Source organism: Amphibalanus amphitrite, unplaced genomic scaffold, assembly GCF_019059575.1.
Source record: "Amphibalanus amphitrite isolate SeventyFive unplaced genomic scaffold, NRLGWU_Aamphi_draft 000603F_arrow, whole genome shotgun sequence".
Lineage (NCBI taxonomy): Eukaryota > Metazoa > Arthropoda > Thecostraca > Balanomorpha > Balanidae > Amphibalanus > Amphibalanus amphitrite.
This window is the reverse complement of record NW_024882097.1, coordinates 248,535-273,252: the sequence shown is the minus strand read 5'-3', so window position 1 is coordinate 273,252 and position 24,718 is coordinate 248,535. Positions and strand designations below refer to the sequence as shown.

Below are 24,718 nucleotides of genomic sequence, written 5' to 3'. Positions count from 1 at the left end.
AATAAATTTTTTGTTTAATGACACATGCTAAAGATTGACTCTTTACGAGAGCTGATACGCTTTCACAAAGGCAGTTATGTTTGCTCTTCTGATCAAGTCCGATGTCCGGAGAACAGTAAAACCCCGTCTCGGATCTGGCCTCGGCCCGCACCTGCCGGTCACAGTGCGTGAGCACGTCGTGTGCCCGCTCGCTGTGAAACTACTGTCGTCATCGTAATGGCAAGATTTCACTTTCCGAACCCACAAACCCGAAACGAGCTCCATAAATCGCACAAAGAATGCTAGCGACGTGAGGTCGGCACGCCGCGGAGGCCGGTCGGCAGTCGAGTTCGACACGCGTGATCTCTGTCGATGCGGCGTGGCGATGGAGACAAAGTCTCGTGATCGCGGCGGGGAGACAGCGGGGACCGTGGTGGCGACAGCGGCTGAGGCAGCCCGGCGGCGCCCCCAGCTGCGGTTTCTACCAGTCGCCGTAATCTGCGAGAAAGCGCCGCCGCGCCTGCTGCCGGGAGGCCGTGGGAACGCGACGGTGACGGGTCCCCCGGGACGACAGCCGGACGCCGGGCGGGGCTGTCACAGGCTCCGGTTGGAGCCGATCGCGTGCCTCCGTCCGTACATGGCACGGCCCGCGACGCGGTGCGAGAGGACGGCGGCCGGAGCTGACACAGCCCGGTCCGCCGCCCGGAGACAGACAGACCTCCTCGCCCAGATCCGGCCCACAACTCAGTCTCTGCGACCCTCCGCGGCGCGCTCGACCATTAGACCATACGGGCGAATCACGAAACAAATACCTCAGCGGCTTAGCCCGATTTGGTCGACGGAGGAGACAGAAGACAATACGGCTGCCTTCAATCACACGCGACCCTAAGCCGATCGCTCGATACCGCGTCATTCGCTGACTGATCCGCTTATTCCTAATTGGTAAGGACCGAAATGCCTCTCAATCACTCTTCCATCGGAGCCGAGCGTTTTTGCATGACATGTAAATAATCGTAAAACCATCGGATTCCAGATTCAGGCCGGCTGTCGCGCGGTGGTTGGCTATGATCGCGGTGGGCGGTTTTGGTGACGGATGGGGCCGGTTCGTCCTGTGCGCGTTAGCTACGTCAGTCCAGGTCGGCGGCGGTAATCGAACACACTTCCCCTCCCTCCCTTCCCCATGGACGTGCCGCTCGCGCACGCTATACGTGATCGAAAAGACGATTTGCAGCTTATGGTTTGGTGTGAAGGCTGCACACAAGTACAGATCGGTGTTGTGGAGAAATTCGACACGATAAACTCGACACCAGCCGACAAAGAATCGGCGGCCCGTGGTGGAAACATGGTTCGGAAATGACGAAGCGGTGCGGTTTGCGTCATTTAGGTGTGGGATTGGTAGGGTTTGTACCACATATATAAATTGAGGGAATCCAAAAATAGGCGACAACCAAGTCCGTATGTGTAATTCGTGGTGCAGTTTTGTCAGACGAACTCGACAATAAATCACAAACCATCCCCAGCCTATTTTAGTCGGCTGGTAAAATATGTTTGCGTGGTATCGTTCAGTGACAGTCTCATATTACTCAGGAGCGATCCCATATATGAATTAGGAATGTGGACATCCCACCTCCTTAGACCGTTTGTCGATAGAAGGCAGCAATTAGCATCCTCCAGACATGCGTCATACACTTCGCCAGTCCAGAACATGTCTCGGGGAATTCCTCCAATAAACTGTGTAGCTGGCACAGCTTGTACAACAGCTGAAGCAGGATGAACCGGGCTGTTTTCTGCATTGTCTCTCTCCCCTTCCGAGCCTGCCTGGACACCTGTTTACAGCTGTGACTCTTATTCCCGCCCAATTAGTGTGCGCATTGAGACGAATAGCGTAGTGGAATTTAGCCGACCATCGGCGCCCAGTGTTCCAAGGCATGACTCAGTGCTTACTGGAGGTGTGCTGGAGCCACCTGGCTTACGGCGAACGGGAGCCCCCCCCCCTCCACCCACCCCCTCTGGGGGGTGCAGCGGCACGCGGCGGCCGCTGCCTGGGGCACCCTCTCCGCCCGGTATGGGCATGCAATGTCGGCTTTTCCGTGCAGGGCTCGGTGTTGGCGCCGCCAGTGGAACAGCCCATTACGGTCACTTTCCGCGAGAGCAGAACGGGGCCGGCCTCTGATTGTGCTTCTGGACTGGTGCGACTAGGTTCGCCTTAGAAACTCGTAATGAAAGTTCTGGGAAACGCTCATAAAACACGCTCGCCGGATCGTGTTGCATACAATCGTGCAGCAGCTGTTCTTTCTATGACCGTGATGCCTGCATATGGACGACAGCCGCTTGCTTCCATGGCATGTCCCATTGATAAGCAATCAGCATGCCGGCACACGACCGGCGACCGTTCTAGAGAAGCCGAGTCACCGGCTGAACTCACCTGGAGTTTTGGTCCGCCTCCTCCTGCGCCATCTGTCCCATGCTGAGGTCGAAATCGAGCGGAAAACGCATCCCGAGCGGAGCCATACTCTCACTGCCGCTGCTCTTGATTGTCATGTCTCTGTGGTCATCGCGATCTTGCATAATTCCTGCAACAGACAGACACGGTGGCGTCAGGGAAAAGTCTGACGGACGCGGACTGGTGTCAGACCCACCCGGCCGCCCGGCGCGCGTGGAGCGTCTCAGCACTGGGTCAGAGAGGGGTCCCCTGGTGCGCAGCCATGTTCGGCCTGCATAATTCCTGTAAACAAGGCGGCCGTCAGGTCGTGGCGCTCATCTGCCTGTTGCAAGGTTGCCCGGCCGCCAAATCGGGTCGGCCGACAGATTGTCGTGTGCCGCCGAGAGGTGGTCGTGACTGCGGCGCGGCGCACCGGGGAGCGACATTTGCATGGCGGCAGAGTGGCCGGATCCGATCCTCCGCCGGCGGACGTCTGGTGCCGGCCGTGCCGGTCTGCTGGCAGTGTTCGCCGTCCGGGGAGGGTCGCGGAGGGTCGGGAGGAGTGGCCCGGGTCAGGTCGCTACCCGGAGCTACCCCGGATGGCTGACCGTGTCGTGCCGGCGCTCCGTGCCACAGCGCCGCTCAGAAACATACATCATACATGAACGACGCATCCCCAGCCGAGGTGTGACACCGATCAGACGATAGCACGCCGTATAAATAATATGACAAGGGTGTGAGGCGATAGTGGCAGCTAAATGGGCTTTATTGAATGCGCTTAGCAGCGATAGGGATTACAGGCACTAGAATTTGTATTCTACAAAGTTCAAACTAAATTGATTTTTTTAATTAGTCATTGTTGATGCATTGAAACGACAGTGAATCCTATAGTCACAATAAAACTAGCGTGCGCCTTGGGCTGAGTCTCCACACGTTATTTTAGGCGTTCGGTCATATCAGCTCACGCACAGGTAACGGAGACTCCGACTGAGCACATAAACATAACACCACACGGTGTGTTATCACAAGAGCCGTACGCGATTCGCATGTTTTTCAGGTGCCCTTTTCCGTTCAAGTGCATTAGCGTAGCCAATACATTACAAAGGTATATAATGGTTCCTTGCGCTGCGCCACCTAGCCTCCGTCCAGACTCGCACAGACAAACTGCGACAGACAGGAAAATGAGTGACGACACTCCGACAGACAGACAGACAAATGGTCGGTAATGGAGGTCGGGGCCGCCTGCCGGGTCGACATGACAGGTAGGCCGTTCGCCGGGACAGCCGACATCCCACCAGCGTACACCCGACATGCCAGGTGCGCACCAGCTCGCAGGAGTGCCGTCTTGCAGCCGCGTACCGGCAGAGGGAGGGGCGGAGGCGGGCGGAAATACGGGCTGATGAGAAAGAGGACGAACTCATTTACATAACAAGGACAGTTTCTTTGTCTTGAAAGTGATCGGAAATGCATTCACTTTAAATGTTTCGCTATTTTTCAGCTGTTTATGAAGTGAAATTTCTCATGACTATTTTGTCGTTCATCGACATGATGGTTCATCAATGGCTGCCATTCTTTATTCCGTGAATCTTCCTGCCCCGCCTCGGCCCTCCCGGATGTGCCCAGCCGAGCCGTTTCATGTGACCGGCCCGCCCAGCTCCCGGACCATATCGATAGGCGGCAGCCACCGCTCAAAGCGCCGCCCGGACCGATATAGCGCCCGTCTCCAAACAGAAGGACAGATGGACGCAGACCGATCAGATGGCCGTCCAAATCGGAAGGCGCCGTGACAGCTGCTCACGGTGAACACTGTGCACACCGCCCGAACAGGCCGGCGACTACCGGCGCGGTCCGCCCACCCCCGCAGAAGGACTGGGAAGCGCTGACAGAGTGCATTATGCTAATGCGATGGTGGCGCCGGGAGAGGTGACAGCCGGGAGACGGCCTCTCACACACAGCTGTGACGCTAAACGGTGCGCCGAGAGAGATTTAGCCGGGCAGCCGCCGCACTGGGGGGTCCGACAAGAATGACAGCTGAGGAGGAGAGGTGAGGCGACTTAGCGCGCTATCAGGATAAGCACTTCTCTGCTGAGTGCTGTAGGACACCCGCGAATCGCGATGGACCGCTTTACCGTGCGATGGAGTGCATCTCAATTTGTTCGGTACGTCCGTTTGGGAGGCGTGAAGCGGTTAACACAGACCCAAACACCTAACTGGGCACTCGCTGCCCGCTTTGTCCGTCTATTTACAATCGGAACAAGCTGGACGACGCCTAAAGTCGGTGGCCGGCTTACAAAGCCATCGGGGCCGGACTGCACCAAGCTCTGCTCGGCAGCGCTGGGGGGCGGGTGGGGTCCGTATGGCGCCGGGTCTGTCGGCTGCACCCCTGGCAGCGGGGTGGGTCGGAGTGCCGGCGGCCGCGCCCGGTCCGGGTCACCGCCGCCGACCCGCCGGAGAGGAGAGCTGGGGAGTTCCGCTGGGACGGCTGTGGCAGCTACTGCTGATACGGCCGCAGCTCTGAGCAGTGCAGAGTTGTGGCGATCATTAACGAGACTGGTGCTCATTGTTGGACAGCAAAATGTTCGCACCTCTCTAGCTTCGCCGTCCCTCAGTCGTTTGCATCTGCCCTCGAGGGGTCTTGCTCAGTGTTCGCACTAGTCCAAGCTGTCATCTTCCCATGTAGGTACTCGTATGACACCCTTTCCTTCCCTCAGACCTGACATCTCACCCCCAGTAACCCGGTCATCCCTCGATCGTCGTGACCTTCTCGTGACCCTCTGATGACCTCGTGTCCCCTGTGCCGCCCGCTCCGCGGGCCGCCGTGCCCTGATGAATGGCCTGCGTTCCACGGGGGCGGGCGGCACCTCTGTACATTAGGGGATCGGCCTGTCACGGGCCAGCGCTGACGGATGGCGCGTCCGTCACAGCCCGGGCGGCTGACTCAGTGAGTCACCGGGCGGCGGTCTGCAGGGCTGACTCACACCTGCACTAAACTGTGTGTGTTCGGGGCTGGGTTACACCGGCTGCACCCATATTAACAGTTCAGGGGGGGGGGGGGAACGCCGACTGCGCGCTGCATGCCGTATAAAATATCACAGACGTCTCAGAAAATCACTGTGAACTCGGGAACTGGGTAGTATCTATTGAGGTGTTATTTCATTTTCCTTTGTTCGCTCGCAGACCATTCAGACAGCTGATGAAAGGTTGAGCCATATTCCTCAATATTACTGGACATATTTCCTCATTCGCCTTTCAATTTTCTCTCGCTCACCCCTCAATCAAGCCTTCCAGCGTGACATTGGGCCATTCCTGCCGTCATTTCTCTCCGTGTGCCGTCATTTCTCTGAAGGTTTTCCTCCTCCGAGTTCCGCTCGGTCTTTTCGTGTGCGTCACCGCGATCGTCACGCCCCGGTCGTGTCTCCATTCGCGGAGTTGCGGGCCGTTCGTACGGACTACGGAGGCTGGTAGCTCCTTACCGGGCGGGTGGACCGCGGGTGTCCGACCATATCCTGGAGTCCTGACGATCCGAGCGAGCCTGCCTGGCCGAGAGGGGCGAGCGGGAGAGAGATGATCCGACATAGAAATCGTCAGTTTGGATGCTGTGGGATAGATCGATAAGGACTTTGCTATACCTAAGTTTGACTATTGATAGCATGATTCATGCTATCTATGGTTTGACAATAATGAAAAGGGTTGTGTACAGATGCTCACCGCTTAGAAATCCCGGTGTGATTCGAACGGTTCTACCAGCGGCCATGAGCGGTCAACTCGGCTCTCCTAGCCAGGGTCCCCGGTTTAACAAAGACCGTATGAAGGCTCAGCAGAGCAAGATTTCAATCCACGATTAGACGTCAGTGTCCAGGTCCAGCCCAGTCGAGTTCCGTGAAGCGTTCAGGTACTCGTGACCCTGGCGCTTGCCGCATTCCGGCGAGAAAGGCGTGCCTTGTTTGTGATGAATCGAAACATGCCTCAGTCACAAGAATAGCCACATACGACATACTGAGACAGAGATATCCAGTGAAGAGCTCGGCTGCGATGACGAGTATGCAATGGAGACAGAGTGAAAATGACTTGGATTAAAGGCGCCGCACATAGCTGGCACTTTGGTGTTCGCTTTGCTCAATATGAAGCCACGGTTCGTGACACTTGAATGCCCATCCAGACGCCGCAGTTGAGACTCTTGTCACAATGTAACGCCCAGTTCGTAGACAGTCTCTGAGGATTTTGTCACTGTCACTCGCCCGTCATCAGCAGTCGGCAGTATTTGCCTTTCCCACGCCCGTCCGGACGACCGTCCCTGTACCCCGCTGATCCGTGGGCCGTGAGTCGTGACCCACGGACGGGCCGGGCAGTCACGACCAGACGTAATTACCATTGACAATTCATTTCTACTAATGCCTGATACATAAAACCCTAACTATGCGGTCGTTTAATGTCGTCTTATGCTAAACTGGGAGCGGCTGCCAATGCATTAAAATGTGCCTTATCAGAGGCACTAGCCGGTGATCATGAATGTTACACAAGCATTAATACCTCTTTATGGGATGTTATCAGGGCGAATCGCCGGGTATATATGCGCTGCAGATGCACATGTGAGTGATATAACGGCTGGTGTCACAGGCCGAACCAGCGGGGAGCGGTCGGCTAGACGCCCATCAGAGTCGCCGCACAGAATGGTACGCGGGGGCGGACAGGGCCTGCAAGGAAACCCACCTGTGAACAAGGTCGGGAAATAAAACAGACGCCACAAAAATAAACGACTGAAATATCTGATAGAAGTGATGGACAATTAATTTTGCGTGCTGGTGGACAAGGTTTGCAAGATAATCATTATTATTGCCATTGCGTGCGCATTCGGCACGGTTCCATTAATCCTCTCACATTTACCCACTACAGGTCAAGGCTGGAGGCACCTGTATAGTGACCGGTTGTCGGATCAGTAGCCCCATGCCTCCATTGAAGAGTGGCTTTGCCGCCCACGATGGTCAATATTACCCTAATCCGCCACATCCCTTTTGTCGCCCGCCCGGCCCCCGTCACCCTCTGACCCCCGTCACTAACCGCCGTGCCCTCCCTCGACCGCCCGCTTTCCGCCGCGTTTGGTCACGAGTGCGTCCCTGGTGAATCCATATAGAGCCGACTGGGCGGCATCTGTGCACCGATCGGGATTAATTCGGTGAACGGGGGTGGTCTGTCCGGGGCGGCGGCCGCTGGTGGCTGGCGCGCGCGCCGGTCACTGTCCCCTCGTATCCGGGAGCGCGCTCCGTGCGCGGCTATCTGCCGCTGCACAGACGCCCGTTTTGGGAGGCCGCCTGCACGACGGCTCCATAATGTAAGCAGCTGCAGCCAGTGGAGAGGCCGCTCTCTGCCAGGAATTTGCCCGGCTGTCATGGGATGTGCGGAATGTCGGCGCGGATCCCCCGCGTGCCTCCTGCAGCTAACCGAGATGCCCGTGTGAGATGCTGGAGGGAGACGCGTTCGGTGCAGTGGACCGGTGGGTTCTCATGACCCTGGAGCGTGGAGGGTGCTGAGGGAGACTGTACTCAGCAGCGCTGTACCTACAATCACCCGGGTCATGCGTGAAATCCCCTGCGCTAAGCCCCAGCGCTGACATGGACCATAAAAAACCCACGCCGGTTGCGCAGAACGGGGTTGCGTGCGGGCTGGTTTTAGCCTGCGAGAGGCCAAAAAATCCCGCTGACGCTTAGCTTGCTGATGCACCAACAGGCTCGCAGCCTAAGCTAGAAAAGAAGCCGGCCAGATCCGTGGCATGCGCTTATAAAAAAGCGCGATGGTAGTGGTTTTGGGACAACGGCGTTTACTTTTCTCGTTTCTGGATGACGAGCTAAGTGGGATTATGGACCATACCGGTTTTGCCAGCTTAGGCGGCGGAGAAGTTGATACATTCTAAGGCTCTGGTTATGACGTGTCTGTGACACGAAAAGTCTCACGCCTTGCTATACCAGTTACAGCTAGCATAATTATGTCTGAATGCAAATTATGACGTGCTAAGACGAAGGATCCCTGTTCCGAGAGCTGTCATGAGATAATACCGCTGTCTGTTACAGCTTGAAGGATCCTGGATTCGGAGAAGAGTATGCATGACCCCAATATGTACCCAATACGTCAATGCAAACGTGTGCAAATCGGTGGCGACATCTGTTAGTTTGTACAGCGTCCGGTTTACATAAAGTCGAGGCCACATTGGGCAGTTAACTGCCGAGTCATAAGCATGTGTTGCATTTTTGGAGCTTCGGGAAGCCAAAAATGCGTCTTGGTACAAAATTGTGTCTTGGCTAATGGTTGGGGAACGGTGCAAAACCGTGGTACAAAACACAAGGATGTAGTAAAAGGCGATGACTCGATTTCATTCACACACCGTATGTGTGAATCAAGCATTAACGGGACGTTGAATCGTGATTAGCGGGCCGACGTGACACGACGCGACACCGAGCCAGTGGGGTCCAGGGAAGGGGGAGGGGGAGGGGGGGCGATAACGAGAAGGGTGGAGAAGAACAAACAGAACCGCGGCGGCCCCGCCGTGGTCGGCCGATAACACGCGCAGTGTGAGCCGAGCCGCGGTGTACAAGGGGTGCGCGGAGTGTTTCTCGCGCGGCGCGCGCGACGAATGCGATATAAGTGCTCGGTTTGGTGTACGGAATAACAGGACAACATCAACGGAGCGACAGGAGACGGACGCATGATGGCAGGTGGGCGCAGCGATAGGCTGCGGGGGGGGGGGGAAGGATCTAGGTAGAACGGCCACGAGGAGACGGGATAGGGGGGGGGGGGGACCGTTCGACGGGCGCTATAGAAGTGGGCGTGACGGAGAGGGGCGGGTACCTAGCTGACCACGACACCGTGCGCCTAGAGAGGCCAGCATCTGTGGTCCCCGTCGTGTCATGGCCACGGCCGACGGGTGTGACCTGATCCGTATATGCCGTGTGCACAGGAGGACCTGGTAACTGTGGTCCCCGTCGTGTCATGGCCACGGCCGACGGGTGTGACCTGATCCGTACATGCCGTGTGAACAGGATGACCTGGCAACTGTGGTCCCCGTCGTGTCATGGCCACGGCCGACGGGTGTGACCTGATCCGTACATGCCGTGTGAACAGGATGACCTGGCAACTGTGGTCCCCGTCGTGTCATGGCCACGGCCGACGGGTGCGACCTGATCCGTACATGCCGTGTGAACAGGATGACCTGGTAACTGTGGTCCCCGTCGTGTCATGGCCACGGCCGACGGGTGTGACCTGATCCGTATATGCCGTGTGCACAGGAGGACCTGGCAACTGTGGTCCCCGTCGTGTCATGGCCACGGCCGACGGGTGTGACCTGATCCGTATATGCCGTGTGAACAGGATGACCTTGCAACTGTGGTCCCCGTCGTGTCATGGCCACGGCCGACGGGTGTGACCTGATCCGTACATGCCGTGCGAACAGGATGACCTGGCAACTGTGGTCCCCGTCGTGTCATGGCCACGGCCGACGGGTGTGACCTGATCCGTATATGCCGTGTGCACAGGAGGACCTGGCAACTGTGGTCCCCGTCGTGTCATGGCCACGGCCGACGGGTGTGACCTGATCCGTATATGCCGTGTGCACAGGAGGACCGGGCAACTGTGGTCCCCGTCGTGTCATGGCCACGGCCGACGGGTGTGACCTGATCCGTACATGCCGTGTGAACAGGATGACCTGGCAACTGTGGTCCCCGTCGTGTCATGGCCACGGCCGACGGGTGTGACCTGATCCGTACATGCCGTGTGAACAGGATGACCTGGCAACTGTGGTCCCCGTCGTGTCATGGCCACGGCCGACGGGTGTGACCTGATCCGTATATGCCGTGTGCACAGGAGGACCGGGCAACTGTGGTCCCCGTCGTGTCATGGCCACGGCCGACGGGTGTGACCTGATCCGTACATGCCGTGTGCACAGGAGGACCTGGCACTCTGTGGTCCCCGTCGTGTCATGGCCACGGCCGACGGGTGTGACCTGATCCGTACATGCCGTGTGAACAGGATGACCTGGCAATGTGGTCCCCGTCGTGTCATGGCCACGGCCGACGGGTGTGACCTGATCCGTACATGCCGTGTGAACAGGATGACCTGACAACTGTGGTCCCCGTCGTGTCATGGCCACGGCCGACGGGTGTGACCTGATCCGTACATGCCGTGTGAACAGGATGACCTGGCAACTGTGGTCCCCGTCGTGTCATGGCCACGGCCGACGGGTGTGACCTGATCCGTACATGCCGTGTGAACAGGATGACCTGGCCACTGTGGTCCCCGTCGTGCCATGGCCACGGCCGACGGGTGTGACCTGATCCGTATATGCCGTGTGCACAGGAGGACCTGGCAACTGTGGTCCCCGTCGTGTCATGGCCACGGCCGACGGGTGTGACCTGATCCGTACATGCCGTGTGAACAGGATGACCTGGCAACTGTGGTCCCCGTCGGGTCATGGCCACGGCCGACGGGTGTGACCTGATCCGTACATGCCGTGTGAACAGGATGACCTGGCAACTGTGGTCCCCGTCGTGTCATGGCCACGGCCGACGGGTGTGACCTGATCCGTATATGCCGTGTGCACAGGAGGACCTGGCACTCTGTGGTCCCCGTCGTGTCATGGCCACGGCCGACGGGTGTGACCTGATCCGTATATGCCGTGTGCACAGGAGGACCTGGCAACTGTGGTCCCCGTCGGGCCATGGCCACGGCCGACGGGTGAGACCTGATCCGTACATGCCGTGTGAACAGGATGACCTGGCAACTGTGGTCCCCGTCGTGTCATGGCCACGGCCGACGGGTGAGACCTGATCAGTACATGCCGTGTGCACAGGAGGACCTGGCAACTGTGGTCCCCGTCGAGCCATATCTGGCCCGACGACGGGTATGACCTGACACGTGACGTAACTCGCGAGTTCTACCCGGCAGGTAATGGTGCGAACTGATCCAGAACAGGCGGGCACGTATAGGAGAGGGGCGGGTATCTAATGGCCTCCATCGGGGCGCGGCGGCATTGGGTGAGACGGCAATTTAGTGGTGTCAATCGTAGCTTGAATCTGTGGATTTCCGATTTTGTCCAATGTCCAATCCGGAATTCGGTTGGACAATGACGCAGGTTTGGACAACTTTGGACAATCATTGCTACACCTCAGCATTTCTATAAAGCAATCGTGGTTAACACTGATTGGCGAATAGAAAGATCAGCCTTTGAGATGATTAACACATTAAAGCTGCTAAAAATACATAAAAAAAAGATAACAGTGTTAAGTGTAAACTATTGCGTAGGTTTCGGACATCTTTGGACAAATGGCTAGCTTAAACATTTTGGACGGAAATCGGCGTAAGCATTGGAATTGGACGGACATTGGACATACATTTTCTGCAACTAACACCACTAGACGGCATACGCCGAGGTGATAAAGACGAGGCGCCGTCAGCGAGGTGTCGTCGCGGCTGAGCAAATATTGGAGCTTACGACCGGTCGGGACGATAGCGGAGGGTGGGAGAGCAGAGAGGGAGAGTTTGAGGGCACGCAGCTGCGCGCTAAGACAAACAGGTCGGCCGTGCCGAGGCCCAGGGAGGGGAGATGGGGCGTTGGGAGCGGTCTCCAGCGGCGGCTGGGTTCTGGGGAGGGGCCGGTCATAACGGAGGGTGGGGGTGGGGGGGGGGGAGGGAGATACACTTGGCTGGACATGTGCTCGGGTAGATCGAAATAGTCAGTGTCACTCTGCGGTGCAGTGATGGATTCCAGACTGGGTGTGTGCGCAGAATAGACCGTCCCAGTCAGTGTCACGCAGCCGTGCAGAGATGCATTGTATGTCGGCTAGCCGGGTGCCCCGGGCGCCCCGATTTCGGCTGGCTTTGAGCGCTAGGCGGATTGATATGGTGAGTGTCACGCTGACGTGCCGCGGTGGTTCCCGGCTGGCTGTGTCGACTGCGGTCTTTCCACAGGGCACGTATCAGCAAGAAGGCTCATGTTAGACCGTTTCCAACGCTAAGTCGGAATGTAACTGCACAACTGCAGGTCGTCACTGTCCCGTCGCGGCGGCGGCCGCCGCTTGTGATACTGATGGGTCGGGCTTTCGAATGAGCCTGATCCGTACACCTATCATATCCCTCGTCCGTGTGCGGCGTTCTGTTGCGTCTAGCGTGTGGGGAAGGGGTCAGTTGGACCCCCCCCCCCTCCCCCTGCCGTCCGGCTCCTGATTGGGCTGGAATGCCCAGGTCATCAGACCAGTTCGGTCGCCAATGGGACGTCATTAAGCTCCGCCAAAGCGAGCCTCAAGGACGTCACCCCAAACGGCCGACTCGTCTCGTCTCGTCTCGGCCGGCGCCGGCTCTCCCCCAGCAAGGCAGTGAACGCGACGGTTAGCATAGGCGCGGGAGCCGGGGGGGCAGTGGGGGCAGCTTGCCCCCCCAACTCTGGGGCCGTGAGGGCGGTGCCCCCACAGCTTTCAGACGGAATACCACACTTTTTTTGCAAATGTTTTCTTTTTTGTTGAAAAAGCCGAGGGGTGAAAAATAAGTGGCCTAAAACCGGTGAGAAAACTAGATTTGGGGGTACCCTAGGTTAATGTCTATTATGGTGTGCCCCCCCAGTCGGAAAGTAGTTCCCGCGCCCCTGACGGTTAGTGTATGTAGGTTGGACCACCGGCTGGAATGACTGGAACCGGTTATACTCTGACCACGTGGTGTGGGCGTCACATTTCTGTTGGCTTAGACCCGGCGTCGGCAAGGCGGTCTAGATGACATTAACAGGGTCAACATGTCGCCAACTGGTCGGTGCGTGTGCATGTCATCGCGGCCTCGGTATGGTATCGATATATACCTGGCGCAATAGCGGCGCCTGCCAGACATGCCAAGTTCAACGCGTATAGCCCAGCAGAAACGCAGCGCGGCAAACTCGCTGACTAGTGCTCGCGTCAAACGCGAAAGCCGGACATGAGGAGAATCTGTGGACCCAGTGGTGCTATTTGCTTACGGCCTGGGCGGCCGTAGCGGTGATAAAAGCTACACCGCCGACAAACCGACGAACAAGGGAGGGACAATGGCCTGGGACGGACGGAGAGGAGGGGAGGGGAGGAAAGAGGAGAGGAGAGGAGAGGAGAGGAGAGGAGAGAGAGAGAGAGAGAGAGAGAGAGAGAGAGAGAGAGAGAGAGGATGGAGGGCGGAAGAGAGAGAGAGAGGAGGGAGAGGAAGAGAGAGAGAGAGAGAGAGAGAGAGAGAGAGAGAGAGAGAGAGAGAGAGAGAGAGAGAGAGAGAGAGAGAGAGAGAGAGAGAGAGAGAGAGAGAGAGAGAGAGAGAGAGAGAGAGAAAGGGGGGGGGGGGGTGCGGCGACATGGATAAGGGAACGTGCGGCCGAGCGGGCGGACGCGCGGAAAGACGACCTCGAGTGACTCATAACGCACACCGCGGCGCCGGCGCGGCGGGCCGGTCAGGCAAGTGCAAACAGCAGATAGCCCGGCACGGCAGGCTGTGGTACTGCGATCCTAGGCGTGACTTCGGGGGCGTATTCATAATTAGACTCGTGCATGATCCTACGCCGTCGACAGTGCAGAAGGGTGGAAGCCAAGCGACAGGCTGTGGACAATGGTCGATGCCAGAGAAACTGTCGTTGGGCGGTTCCGGCACGGGGCTGACATTGGATACCGCGGTGCGGCGCGGGGCCGTTTCGCGAAAAACAATCAGTCCGCCGAACGGCGCCGTGCCGGGGTGACGGCAGCCATTCGGCGAGAGGTCGCGGACGGTACGACACGGGGACCGTTCCATGCTCCACCGCTGCCGAACATGATAGTGAACCCGTTGAGTGCGCGCGATAAACCTAATGGCGAAGTGCGGCTCATTTTAGATCTATCACAGTCGAGAGATGTCGGGGTCAACGCCGGGTTAGACCCAGACGAGTTTCGTGTGACGTACACATCATTCGACGAGGCCGTGCGGTCGATTCTCCTAGCTGGAGGCGCCGGGACCTTGCTGTTCAAGACCGATGTTAAAAATGCATTCAAACTTATACCTGTCCGGCCCGGCCAGTGGGCGCTACTGGGGTTCTGTTGGGACGGTTTACTATACTACCAGGTTTGTCTGCCATTGAGGCTAGAAGCAGTCCATGGGTTTTCAATGATTTTGCCACATGCTTGCGCCTATGTGTTCCAGGAACAGACATCGGACGTGTATATACGCAATTATTTAGATGACTTCTTCGGGGTAGGGCGCGGAGTATCGGACAGTGCCGACGTAGCGTATGTGAGACTGCGAGACATTTGTGCGGAAGTGGGCGTGCCGCTGGCCGAGCGGAAACGCGCCCCGCCATCAACACGGATGGAGCTTCTCGGGTTGTGATAGACACAGAAACACCCTAGACACCCTAGCGTTGCCAGACGCCAAGCTAGTGGGCACCCAGGAGTTACTAAAGACACTGCTCGGGCGACAGAAATGCACACAGCGGGAACTGCTGTCGGTGGTGGGACGTCTCGTGCACGCCAGCAAGTACGTCCCGCCGGGGAGGGCGTTCACTAGACGCCTGCTAGATGCGGCGCACTCTGTTAGCGGACCGAACCGCCGGGTGCGGATCACGGCCGATGTACGGGCGGTTTTACGGTGGTGGGCCACTTTTTGCCGATGTGGTACGGCATTCCCCCCCCCCCCCCCGCCACCGGGCGAGTACGACCACTGTATTGTGATGAACACGGACAGCTCACGTCGGGGGATGGGGGCGTGGCACGGAGACGAATGGTGGATGATGGAGTGGCCCCGCGAGCGGCAGTGTGACGCCGCGCCATCCATGACGTGGCTGGAGCTCATCCCCGTCATGGTGGCATGTTTGGTGTGGGGAGAGAGATGGGGCGGGCACCACGTGCTGATCCGGTCCGATAACATGGGGGTGGTGGGGGTCTGGGGGAGGGGATGGTCGGGGTCGCCACTGATTATAGCGCTGCTGCGTCAGCCCCTGTTCTGGACGGCGTTCCATGAGTTCGCTGTATCCGTCGAGTACGTGGCAACGAAAGAGAACGGCGCGGCCGACGCGCTCAGTCGGCACGACTTGGCGCGGTTTCCGGCGGCTGCGGCCACAGGCGGCCCAGTGTCCGGTCCGGCCCCCATCGTGTGTGGCGGAGTACCTACAGGACCCGAGCCGTGGAACCCACGTGCTGACAGGTACCGCCTGTGAACCCTGTGAACGGGACACGCGCGCATAATCTAGTATGAATACACATACCCTTGGTTCCTTTGGGGTGTTTGGCGGTGGCTCGCACAGAGCTGGAGGCGAAGATAAACCCGGGTGTTGACGGCCTTTCACAGCCAAACAGGGAGAGGAGTTGATCGGAGGACACGCTAATCAAGCATTAACGGGACGTTGAATCGTGATTAGCGGGCCGACGTGACACGACGCGACACCGAGCCAGTGGGGTCCAGGGAAGGGGGAGGGGGAGGGGGGGCGATAACGAGAAGGGTGGAGAAGAACAAACAGAACCGCGGCGGCCCCGCCGTGGTCGGCCGATAACACGCGCAGTGTGAGCCGAGCCGCGGTGTACAAGGGGTGCGCGGAGTGTTTGCCCACCCACCATCCCCATCATCACCGTCCTGTCCTTTGTTCCCATTGGCTGTGAAAGGCCGTCAACACCCGGGTTTATCTTCGCCTCCAGCTCTGTGCGAGCCACCGCTTCGTCAAACCCGGGTGGACGACGAGGGTCGTTTGGGAACAAAGGACAGGACGGTGATGATGGGGATGGTGGGTGGGCAAACACTCCGCGCACCCCTTGTACACCGCGGCTCGGCTCACACTGCGCGTGTTATCGGCCGACCACGGCGGGGCCGCCGCGGTTCTGTTTGTTCTTCTCCACCCTTCTCGTTATCGCCCCCCCTCCCCCTCCCCCTTCCCTGGACCCCACTGGCTCGGTGTCGCGTCGTGTCACGTCGGCCCGCTAATCACGATTCAACGTCCCGTTAATGCTTGATTAGCGTGTCCTCCGATCAACTCCTCTCCCTGTTTGGCTGTGAAAGGCCGTCAACACCCGGGTTTATCTTCGCCTCCAGCTCTGTGCGAGCCACCGCCAAACACCCCAAAGGAACCAACCGTATGTGTGAATGACGTTTTTCGGTGACGCCAGCGCGTTGTGTCGACGAACAATGACCTTTGGCGCGACCCAGTCACGCGCTGCAGTGACGTCACCATTCGCTCTGTGGTGACGTCACCGTTTGCTCTATCGTCACCATCGGGTTATCGCTGGGCTGATTTAGCATCGTCCACGCGCCGGTAGATCCGGGTATGACCTGTACCGCCGGCTCGATTTGGTTCGGCCGTGCCCAGCTCGATTTGGCCGAGATGGACGGATGCCTGGAATGGCAGTGATGTCGGCTGGATTTGGACAGACCGGCCGCGGGCCATATACCTGCCGAGCGGGCGCTGGGCATGGCTGGGACGGACGGAACCCGGCTGGCACGGACCGCAGGCTGGCTGACCGGCTGAGATGGGATGTTATGCAGACATGTATGCCTACCTGGTCACGGGACTATGGTCGCTGCCGGCTCGTTGTTCGGCCATTAGGTCATCGGACCCTGCTCGGTATACCGTCCGGCGTCCGTCGGTCGTTTTCACAGCGCTGCTGCTCTGTGCTGCTTTGTGCCTGTTACCGCGGACCGTGTTTGCCCATACCGAGCTGTAGTCGCGCGGGCCTCCGTGTCCGTTCGGGTAAAATCCCATCGGTTCCCTCCGCCGCCCGTCACAGGTGGCCTTCCGGTGCGGCGCAAAAGACGCTGCGGCGCCAAAAATCAGCGCGGCGCACGCCATCGGGGCGGGCCGGTTCCGGCGCCGCCTGATCGGCCACCCGCCCAGGCGTGCCGCCGCCGCTGCTCTCCATCACAACACGGTGGCCGGGGTACAGCCCACCGCTAAAGTAATGTGTGGTTTTACCAATCTCAACGGATGGCTTTGACCGACGATTTTCAAATGCGGACTGATTAAAAAGAAGACGTCAATAGATAAAGTTGTAGCTGCAAGGGTGAAGATACATGTAAGCTACATTTAAAGTCTCGTTGCAGTCTGGCTGATCGTTCCTAGGCTTCAGAAGCAGAACATACCCATAACTGAAACCACACATTACTTCTGCTGTGGACTGTACGTCAGGCAGCTGGTGCACCTAGAGCTCAGTTCGTGATCGGCGCGATTATCAGATTGGTGATCATTAGGTGCTGAAGTTTGGGTTATATTATCAAACCTTATCAGCTTTTCGCGGCCTGCTTTTGGCACGCGGAAATCACGCTGCCTCTGGTAACTGCTTACGGAAATGCATACGTGCAGGCTGCAGTTGAGGACATCGGGGGATCTTGAAATATAATGTAGAAATATATACATGCCGCATTGTCACATGCATTGCGCTCAAGCAAATAAAAGCCCGTGGTATAATGGATATAAATCAATGAATTTAAAAACTGATGCGCGGCACGTGCGGCAGGTATTTACCATACGTGACGTAAAGCCTCATGTTATTACCGAGACATCTGTCAGAAGGTTTGAACAGGCCACCCACAGGAATGTGGAAACGGCCCGCCCGCCAGATGTCCTCTGCTCAGAGAGCGCAAACATACAGGCAGGGCTAGCTTTTAGCCGGATCGCCATTCAGTTTTTGAGGATAGATACATGTCACCTTGTTGTATATAAATCGGTCGGATTTGTATCAGCACCGGGGTGACATCAGGTGCTCGCGCCACAATTGTCTCAGGATGGACGCGGCCACCAAATACGTCGTACGTGTTGCCCTGCTGACCGAACATTTTACGGCCGTCGCTCTGGCCGCGTGCAACACCGCCCTGTTTCTGCGTCCGCCCGACGGACAGGAGCGCAGAGAGGGTCAGCAGGGAGGGGTGGGTCTGAACGGGCAGTTACCGCGCCGGCTGTTCGCCCGCCCACCTGGACAGCGGACAGGGCTGCTTACTGCTTAGTGCTTATCACCGTCTTCGGGCGAGTTCGGCTCACACCGGTGGCGTTTCCGACGTAAGGCCAATCGGTCCGTCGACTCGGCGTGGTTCGCCGTAACGACATACGGTCGGTCCGTCGACTAGGCGTGGTCCGTCGGCGCGGTCGCTACGTCGGTCGGTCGGTGGCACGTAGCACCTGTCTCTTACCGACCGTCGGCCACAGCTGGCCCCATGGGACATCCCTGCCACGTGCTGGCTGAGACGGATCGACGGCGTGAGGTCGATGATAGGGGAGGGCAGAGATCGCCGACAGAAGAGGCCGGTCCGGCGCGAGTTGGAAGATGGTATCTGATCCATTCGACCCGAAGGTCTCTGGTGCGATGGTTTCTAGTCCTATGTCCCCTCTCCTGTGTCTCACGACTGAGTCGTGACGGTGAAAGGGCCGGGACGCACCTGCCGGTTCCGCCGCGGTGTCACGGAACTACCACAGGCGGCCTTCCCGATAGTGTGTCCTGTCTCCGTGGGTGGCGGCTGCACATTCACTTTTGCACGCACCAGTGCGTTGATACTATGGCTATACACGATTCACATCTCTGTCTGCACGATTAGAAAGCCAAGTATCATTTATGGTGCCTGGCTATTTGTGTAGTAGGTACCAGATAATCACAAATAAATTAACATTGCGCTCTCGTATGATTAATGAATCACGGAGATAGAAGCTGTCACTCCCACTCGTCTGAACATACAATTATTTTCGTTTCGGAGATAAATACTGTAGTTATGGTCATCAATCTTCCAAGTCGCAATAGAATCCTACGCTCTTCATTGAGATAGATGCCCCAGTCGAGTTTTCCATGGCCGGCTCGCTATATCTGTCGCATGGAGCCTTTCCCGTGACGGTGACTGTACGTTTCCTGGACGGGGCAGCCCGCGACACGGTTGAACTATTTCCCCTCGGCCCATATTTCCAAATCGGTGGAAAGTCAGCTACCAGAGCAACTTTCGCCGGCGAGGGTTTCGTCAGGCGGTCCACCACTGGCATGTCTCGGGGCGGATCTTGTGCGGTAGGGACGGAGTGAAAAATGAGAGGGTGACGGGACGAGACCAGCTGAAATTCCCCTTCTCTGGAATTATTTCGGGACAATCTAGTCCATAAGACCCTGTCACGAGCCTTTCGAAATATGTCGGAAGTTTCTAAGGAGCCGAGCTCCACCCGAACCCCGTCGTCATCTTCCCGTGGCCCGAAGCTGTGCCCGGGTACCGTCTGCCGGTCGGGCCGGCGCACAATAATTGATGGGTTTCTAATGGCCGGTGCGTGTCGGACGAGGCGCCGGTCACCGCGCGCCGCCGGTGGCTGCGGCGCTGCTGCTCTGATCTGTCATTATATGCGCCCGCACCTCCCGTTTCAGCACCCATCAGAGCAGCTCCTTGGATGGAGCGCCGGTCATTTCGGCAGTCATGCAACGACGAACATGATCAATGCGATGCATATGCAAAAGAGGCGGGCATTCAGCGAGGGCCAATGCCAGCCGTGTCTGATTAAAGTGATGCCTGAGTGGCGCTGCATGCTCTTTCCGTTTCACTTCGTAATCGATCGCATCTCTTGCATGATCGCATCGCAGTAAGTGGGCGCGGAGTGGAGGTGTTTGCAGCGCGAGATGTCGTTTCATTGACGAAATGCAGCTGCAGATCCGCCTGATGAAAATGATGACTTTGGCGTGATCAATTTCGCTTCGCGCTGAACGATTAGCTTGGCTTTACAACAAGTTCATGACTTATTTTCCGGAGGTTATAGTCAAATGAAGAGAGTAAAGAACCTGAGACAGGGATATAATTCACAGAAAAACGACGATGAAAAGCTGAAGGTGTGGTAGCGTGGAGAATCGTGTAAAACACGTCATTACCTTCGGCCCATTACCACTAAAACACCCTCCCTCGGTTTCCGATTCTACGATAAACGGACATAATTATTTTTACGCTATCACCGTGTGACACCTGACAGGGTGTTGTCGATGACAGACGAACTCCTTGTCCTATCCCCGGAGAACGCGCCATGTCTCATGGGGACGCAGGAACTCCCTTCCCAGAAGCTCACCGAGGGAGTCCCGCGTACCCGGGAGCACACGTCGGCCAGGACCATTTGGAAGCAGAACAGTCGTCACCGCATGCCGCCGGTCGCAGTCCAGGCGTGTTTCCGACGTTTTTCCGCCGGGCCGACGACCAACCGGAATACACAGAACGAAACGCCGGCACGTGTGCTATGCCGGAGCCGAAAAATGACAGCGGCGGTAACAGAACCGCGAATACGTCACAAATCCCCCGTCGCATGCAGCCGTGTGGCGTTTTCGGTACTCTCAAGATCAGTCGACGGTTCGGCGAAATTGAATAGGAAAACGGAAATGGAAACGGAATGCCTGTTTCAGGCCCGTTCACTGTGTCGACTAAATGCCTTCCCTTGTGGTTCAAACGGATAACTAACGGTCACCGGCAAGCAAAATATGGGTAACACAACTGATAGTGTGATAATGAAATACAGTTTCATTTGTAACGTTTTCTGTGTGGTTTCTGTTACATTGCATTGCATGATTGTCTGTTTAACGAGGCATACGCTTTTTAATGATAAGTAACTGCTCGTATATGAAGCTGCTGCCAGTGTGCTCCGCAAGGACCGGACTACTGATGATGATGACAATAATCCTCTCATTCCCGCGGGTGCCGATTCTGTATTTTACAGCCTAATTTTACAAAAAAAAAGTTTCATATAAGCAGCAGTTGCTGCTCGTAGGTAGGAGTAAGCCCTTTTGACACGCTTTCAGCGTATATATGAGATCATCAAACGGCATGCGAGCTGATTAAAGGGACCCTCCCACCTTAACATTAGATTTGAGTTGAGATAGCCAAAATGGGGTCCCTGGCTCACAATTACCGGTTTCGGCACTCACAACATCGAGAAATGCCTTAAATCGGAAATATTGAATTTCAAAATTGCAGCATTTTGATTCAGAGGGGCTAATGCATAGGAATACCCCTCTGAATGTGTGACGTCAGCGCAGATATCTAACGATTTTTAAATGTTTGACTAAAACGTTTTGTAGCACGCGGTGGTATATGCTGCTTTGCGCGCAACAAATGCCGCACTTTCAAATAAAGTCGCTAGGAACAGCGGAGATCCCAAAAAGTAAACAAAAGTAAAAGTCTAATATCTTGAAAACCGGTGAATATTTTTCGATGAAATTTGGTAGATATTCGTTTTTGCTCTTTCTGAACCGAGCGACATCACTTTCATGCCAATTCATTAACTTTTTTGAAGGTGGGAGGGTCCCTTTAACCACCAAAGTTCAGGAATGAATCTCGAATTCAATTGCGGAGCGATCGCGAGCTAATTCATGACATTTTACATCTGCAGTTTGCATTGGCATTCTTAAAAAGTTTTCAAGGCAACCAAAGACTTTCCAACAGAGTACACTGAGCTTTTACACAGCCAGACACACATCCAGAGTTTTTGCGCGTCCTTCGTACCTCGCTGCACGCACATTGCGCCGTGATCCGTTTATTAATTGCCTTATTTAGTTTTGAACACCGTATTTAAAATGTTCAATAAGTGTTCATAATGAGGCTAAGCATGGCGTTAGCGGTTAGATGATAGCATGTCAATATCTACCAGTTGCATGTTGTTTATACGTGTAATTGTATTTCATTGCAACTTTAAATCTTGTTTGTATGACGCTTTATCCGTACGGTCAGCATTGGCACATATGTGCATCGGCACAGGATCCACAACCGGGAAGGAAAGTCTTCATGAACGAATAACGAGCACCAGAACAGGCGTTAAACCTGTCATGCTTGGTTCTTGAAGATAATTGATTACAATGAACCTTCCAAGCTTCGTGACAGTATATAACTCAAATATCCTGCTTGTAGTACCCGCAGGGTTGTATTTGTACTCACCTTTCAAATCCCGTCCGGTGTTATCATCCTTAGAAGCCGTCCAGTCACCGTCTCACACCACTGGACTGTGCTCCGTCCCGCTCCGTACACAGTCCGTCCGTGTGCACCAGCACCACGTCTCCGCGGCGTCACCAGTCCGCACCAGTCCGCACCCACTGACACCGCACGACTGCGCCCGTCCGACCGTGCTCCCGCGGCGGCCGCGCCGTACCGTCTACGGCGCCCGCTCGCTCCGGCCGCCGCCGGCGCCGCGTACGCAGCCGAGCCCAACACACGGCTCCTGTATCACAACTCTATATTCGGAGCAGCCGCGGCGCGCATGCGCTCAACGTCGGCGCCGACGTTCGTGTGTCGGTGTCGACGGGAGCTCGCGGCGCGCCGGCTGCCGGGGCGGCGTCGGCGGGGCGTCTGCCGACGGCCGGCCCGTATTTGGCCGGCCGCTCATTTACATGGTGCGCGCCCGATGTATTCATGGCCGGCGGCGGCGTGCGCGCGGGCGCGGGCGGGGCGGGGGCGGCGCCGCCCGCGGCGCTACCGAGAGGCGCAGTAGAGCCGCCGAGGGATGTCTGTCTTCTGGTGACGGAGCCGGTCACATTTTATATCTGACGGGTCGCCACGTCTCGGGGCGATCAGCTGTTGAACCGAACTGACCTCGCGAAAATAGTGAAACAGTCTGCCAACACCCATTTACAATACGGACACGAGGAGCGACAAAAAGTTCAGCTGCGCTTGTATAACGCAGCTGCGGCTGTGAATGAAGGCTCGGTGTGGAGCACTGTTATCTCACCGGTGCAGTGCCAGGCGGCGCATCTGTTGCTTCTCCCACGGGACTCGCCCCCTGCATACAGCTGAATGAAAGCGTTTGCAACGTGCGTGTTTTTCATTGGGATGTTTCCCTCATTGATGTTGACCGCCAGGACCTACCTGCATGCAGTGCTGGATAACCATTTAGGTATTCCGTGTTATGGAAATTGCTGGGATTTTCGCGCTTCAACTGATTAACAAATATTTTAGTCCACCATTTTCTACGTGTCAAAGTGAATGATGTTTTTATATGAGACTGTAAAGTCATATTTAAACCCAGGTATATTAATGATAATAAATCGTTTAGCGGACTGACTCTGGGTGTAAAGAAGCTATTTTTCCCTGTACTTCGACCTTTATTGACAGGTCTTCAAAGGGGCAATGCGATTCAAAAAACATCTAGACGTGAAATTTCCTCCTTCCGAGCGCCCTCCTCGCTGCATACTGCTTCAGCACGTTTGGCTAGACATTTGATGACACCCGTTTTTATGGAGTCTGCATGGTGAGAACTGAAGTGGATATATAAATTGGTTGCTGTAGGTTTTCTGTAAACCGTTGTTTTCAGCGCGTTTCCCGCTCTCGCCACTTCTACGTCCAAAAAGGGAATTTTCCCATCTTCTTCGACCTCTCGTGTGAATTGTATGTCCGGGCATACGTTGTTCAGATGCCTATGAAACTCGTCTAACGCGTCCGTCCCATGTTGCCAGACCACAAAAGTGTCGTCCACGTAGCGCCGCCAGTATTTTGGTTTGAGATGAGCGGTTTCAAGAAGTGTTTTCTCGAGAGTCTCCATGAAGCCGTTGGCCAGTGCTGAAACCGTTGCGGAGCATACGGTTTCAAATTCCGCGCAGTTTGTTGAGCAAGTCAAAAGCCTGACACTGTCACCAGACGACATCATGGTTAGTTTTGACGTCACATCGTTATTCACGAGGGTCCCAACAGACGAAGCCATAGACGCCGTATGTGAGAAGCTTCTCAATGACGAGACACTCCCAGACAGGTGTGGAATGTCTGTCGATTCTATCAGAACACTGATGAAGGAGTGCCTAAACTGTAGCTATTTTCAGTGTGGCGGCCAGCTATATAGTCAGCTTGAAGGAGCCCCTATGGGCCTTAGTTTATCAGTCGCACTGGCAAACGGCTTCATGGAGACTCTCGAGAAAACACTTCTTGAAACCGCTCATCTCAAACCAAAATACTGGCGGCGCTACGTGGACGACACTTTTGTGGTCTGGCAACATGGGACGGACGCGTTAGACGAGTTTCATAGGCATCTGAACAACGTATGCCCGGACATACAATTCACACGAGAGGTCGAAGAAGATGGGAAAATTCCCTTTTTGGACGTAGAAGTGGCGAGAGCGGGAAACGCGCTGAAAACAACGGTTTACAGAAAACCTACAGCAACCAATTTATATATCCACTTCAGTTCTCACCATGCAGACTCCATAAAAACGGGTGTCATCAAATGTCTAGCCAAACGTGCTGAAGCAGTGTGCAGCGAGGAGGGCGCTCGGAAGGAGGAAATTTCACGTCTAGATGTTTTTTGAATCGCATTGCCCCTTTGAAGACCTGTCAATAAAGGTCGAAGTACAGGGAAAAATAGCTTCGTTACACCCAGAGTCAGTCCGCTAAACGATTTATTATCAA

General features: G+C 56.2%; 1 protein-coding gene across 1 annotated transcript in view; it reads right to left on the bottom strand.

Annotated features, from left to right (window-relative positions):
* LOC122394643 overlaps positions 1–22,658 on the bottom strand; it is a 54,008-nt gene extending 31,350 nt beyond the window's left edge. Inside the window, exons 1-2 of the mRNA XM_043391651.1 lie at positions 22,265–22,658; positions 2,405–2,552 (exon numbers count right to left, since the gene is read on the bottom strand). Coding sequence (XP_043247586.1) covers positions 2,405–2,547 — 143 coding nt within the window. The 5' untranslated portion in view covers positions 2,548–2,552; positions 22,265–22,658. The remainder of the gene's footprint in view (positions 1–2,404; positions 2,553–22,264) is intronic.
* Positions 22,659–24,718: the final 2,060 nt, after the last annotated feature.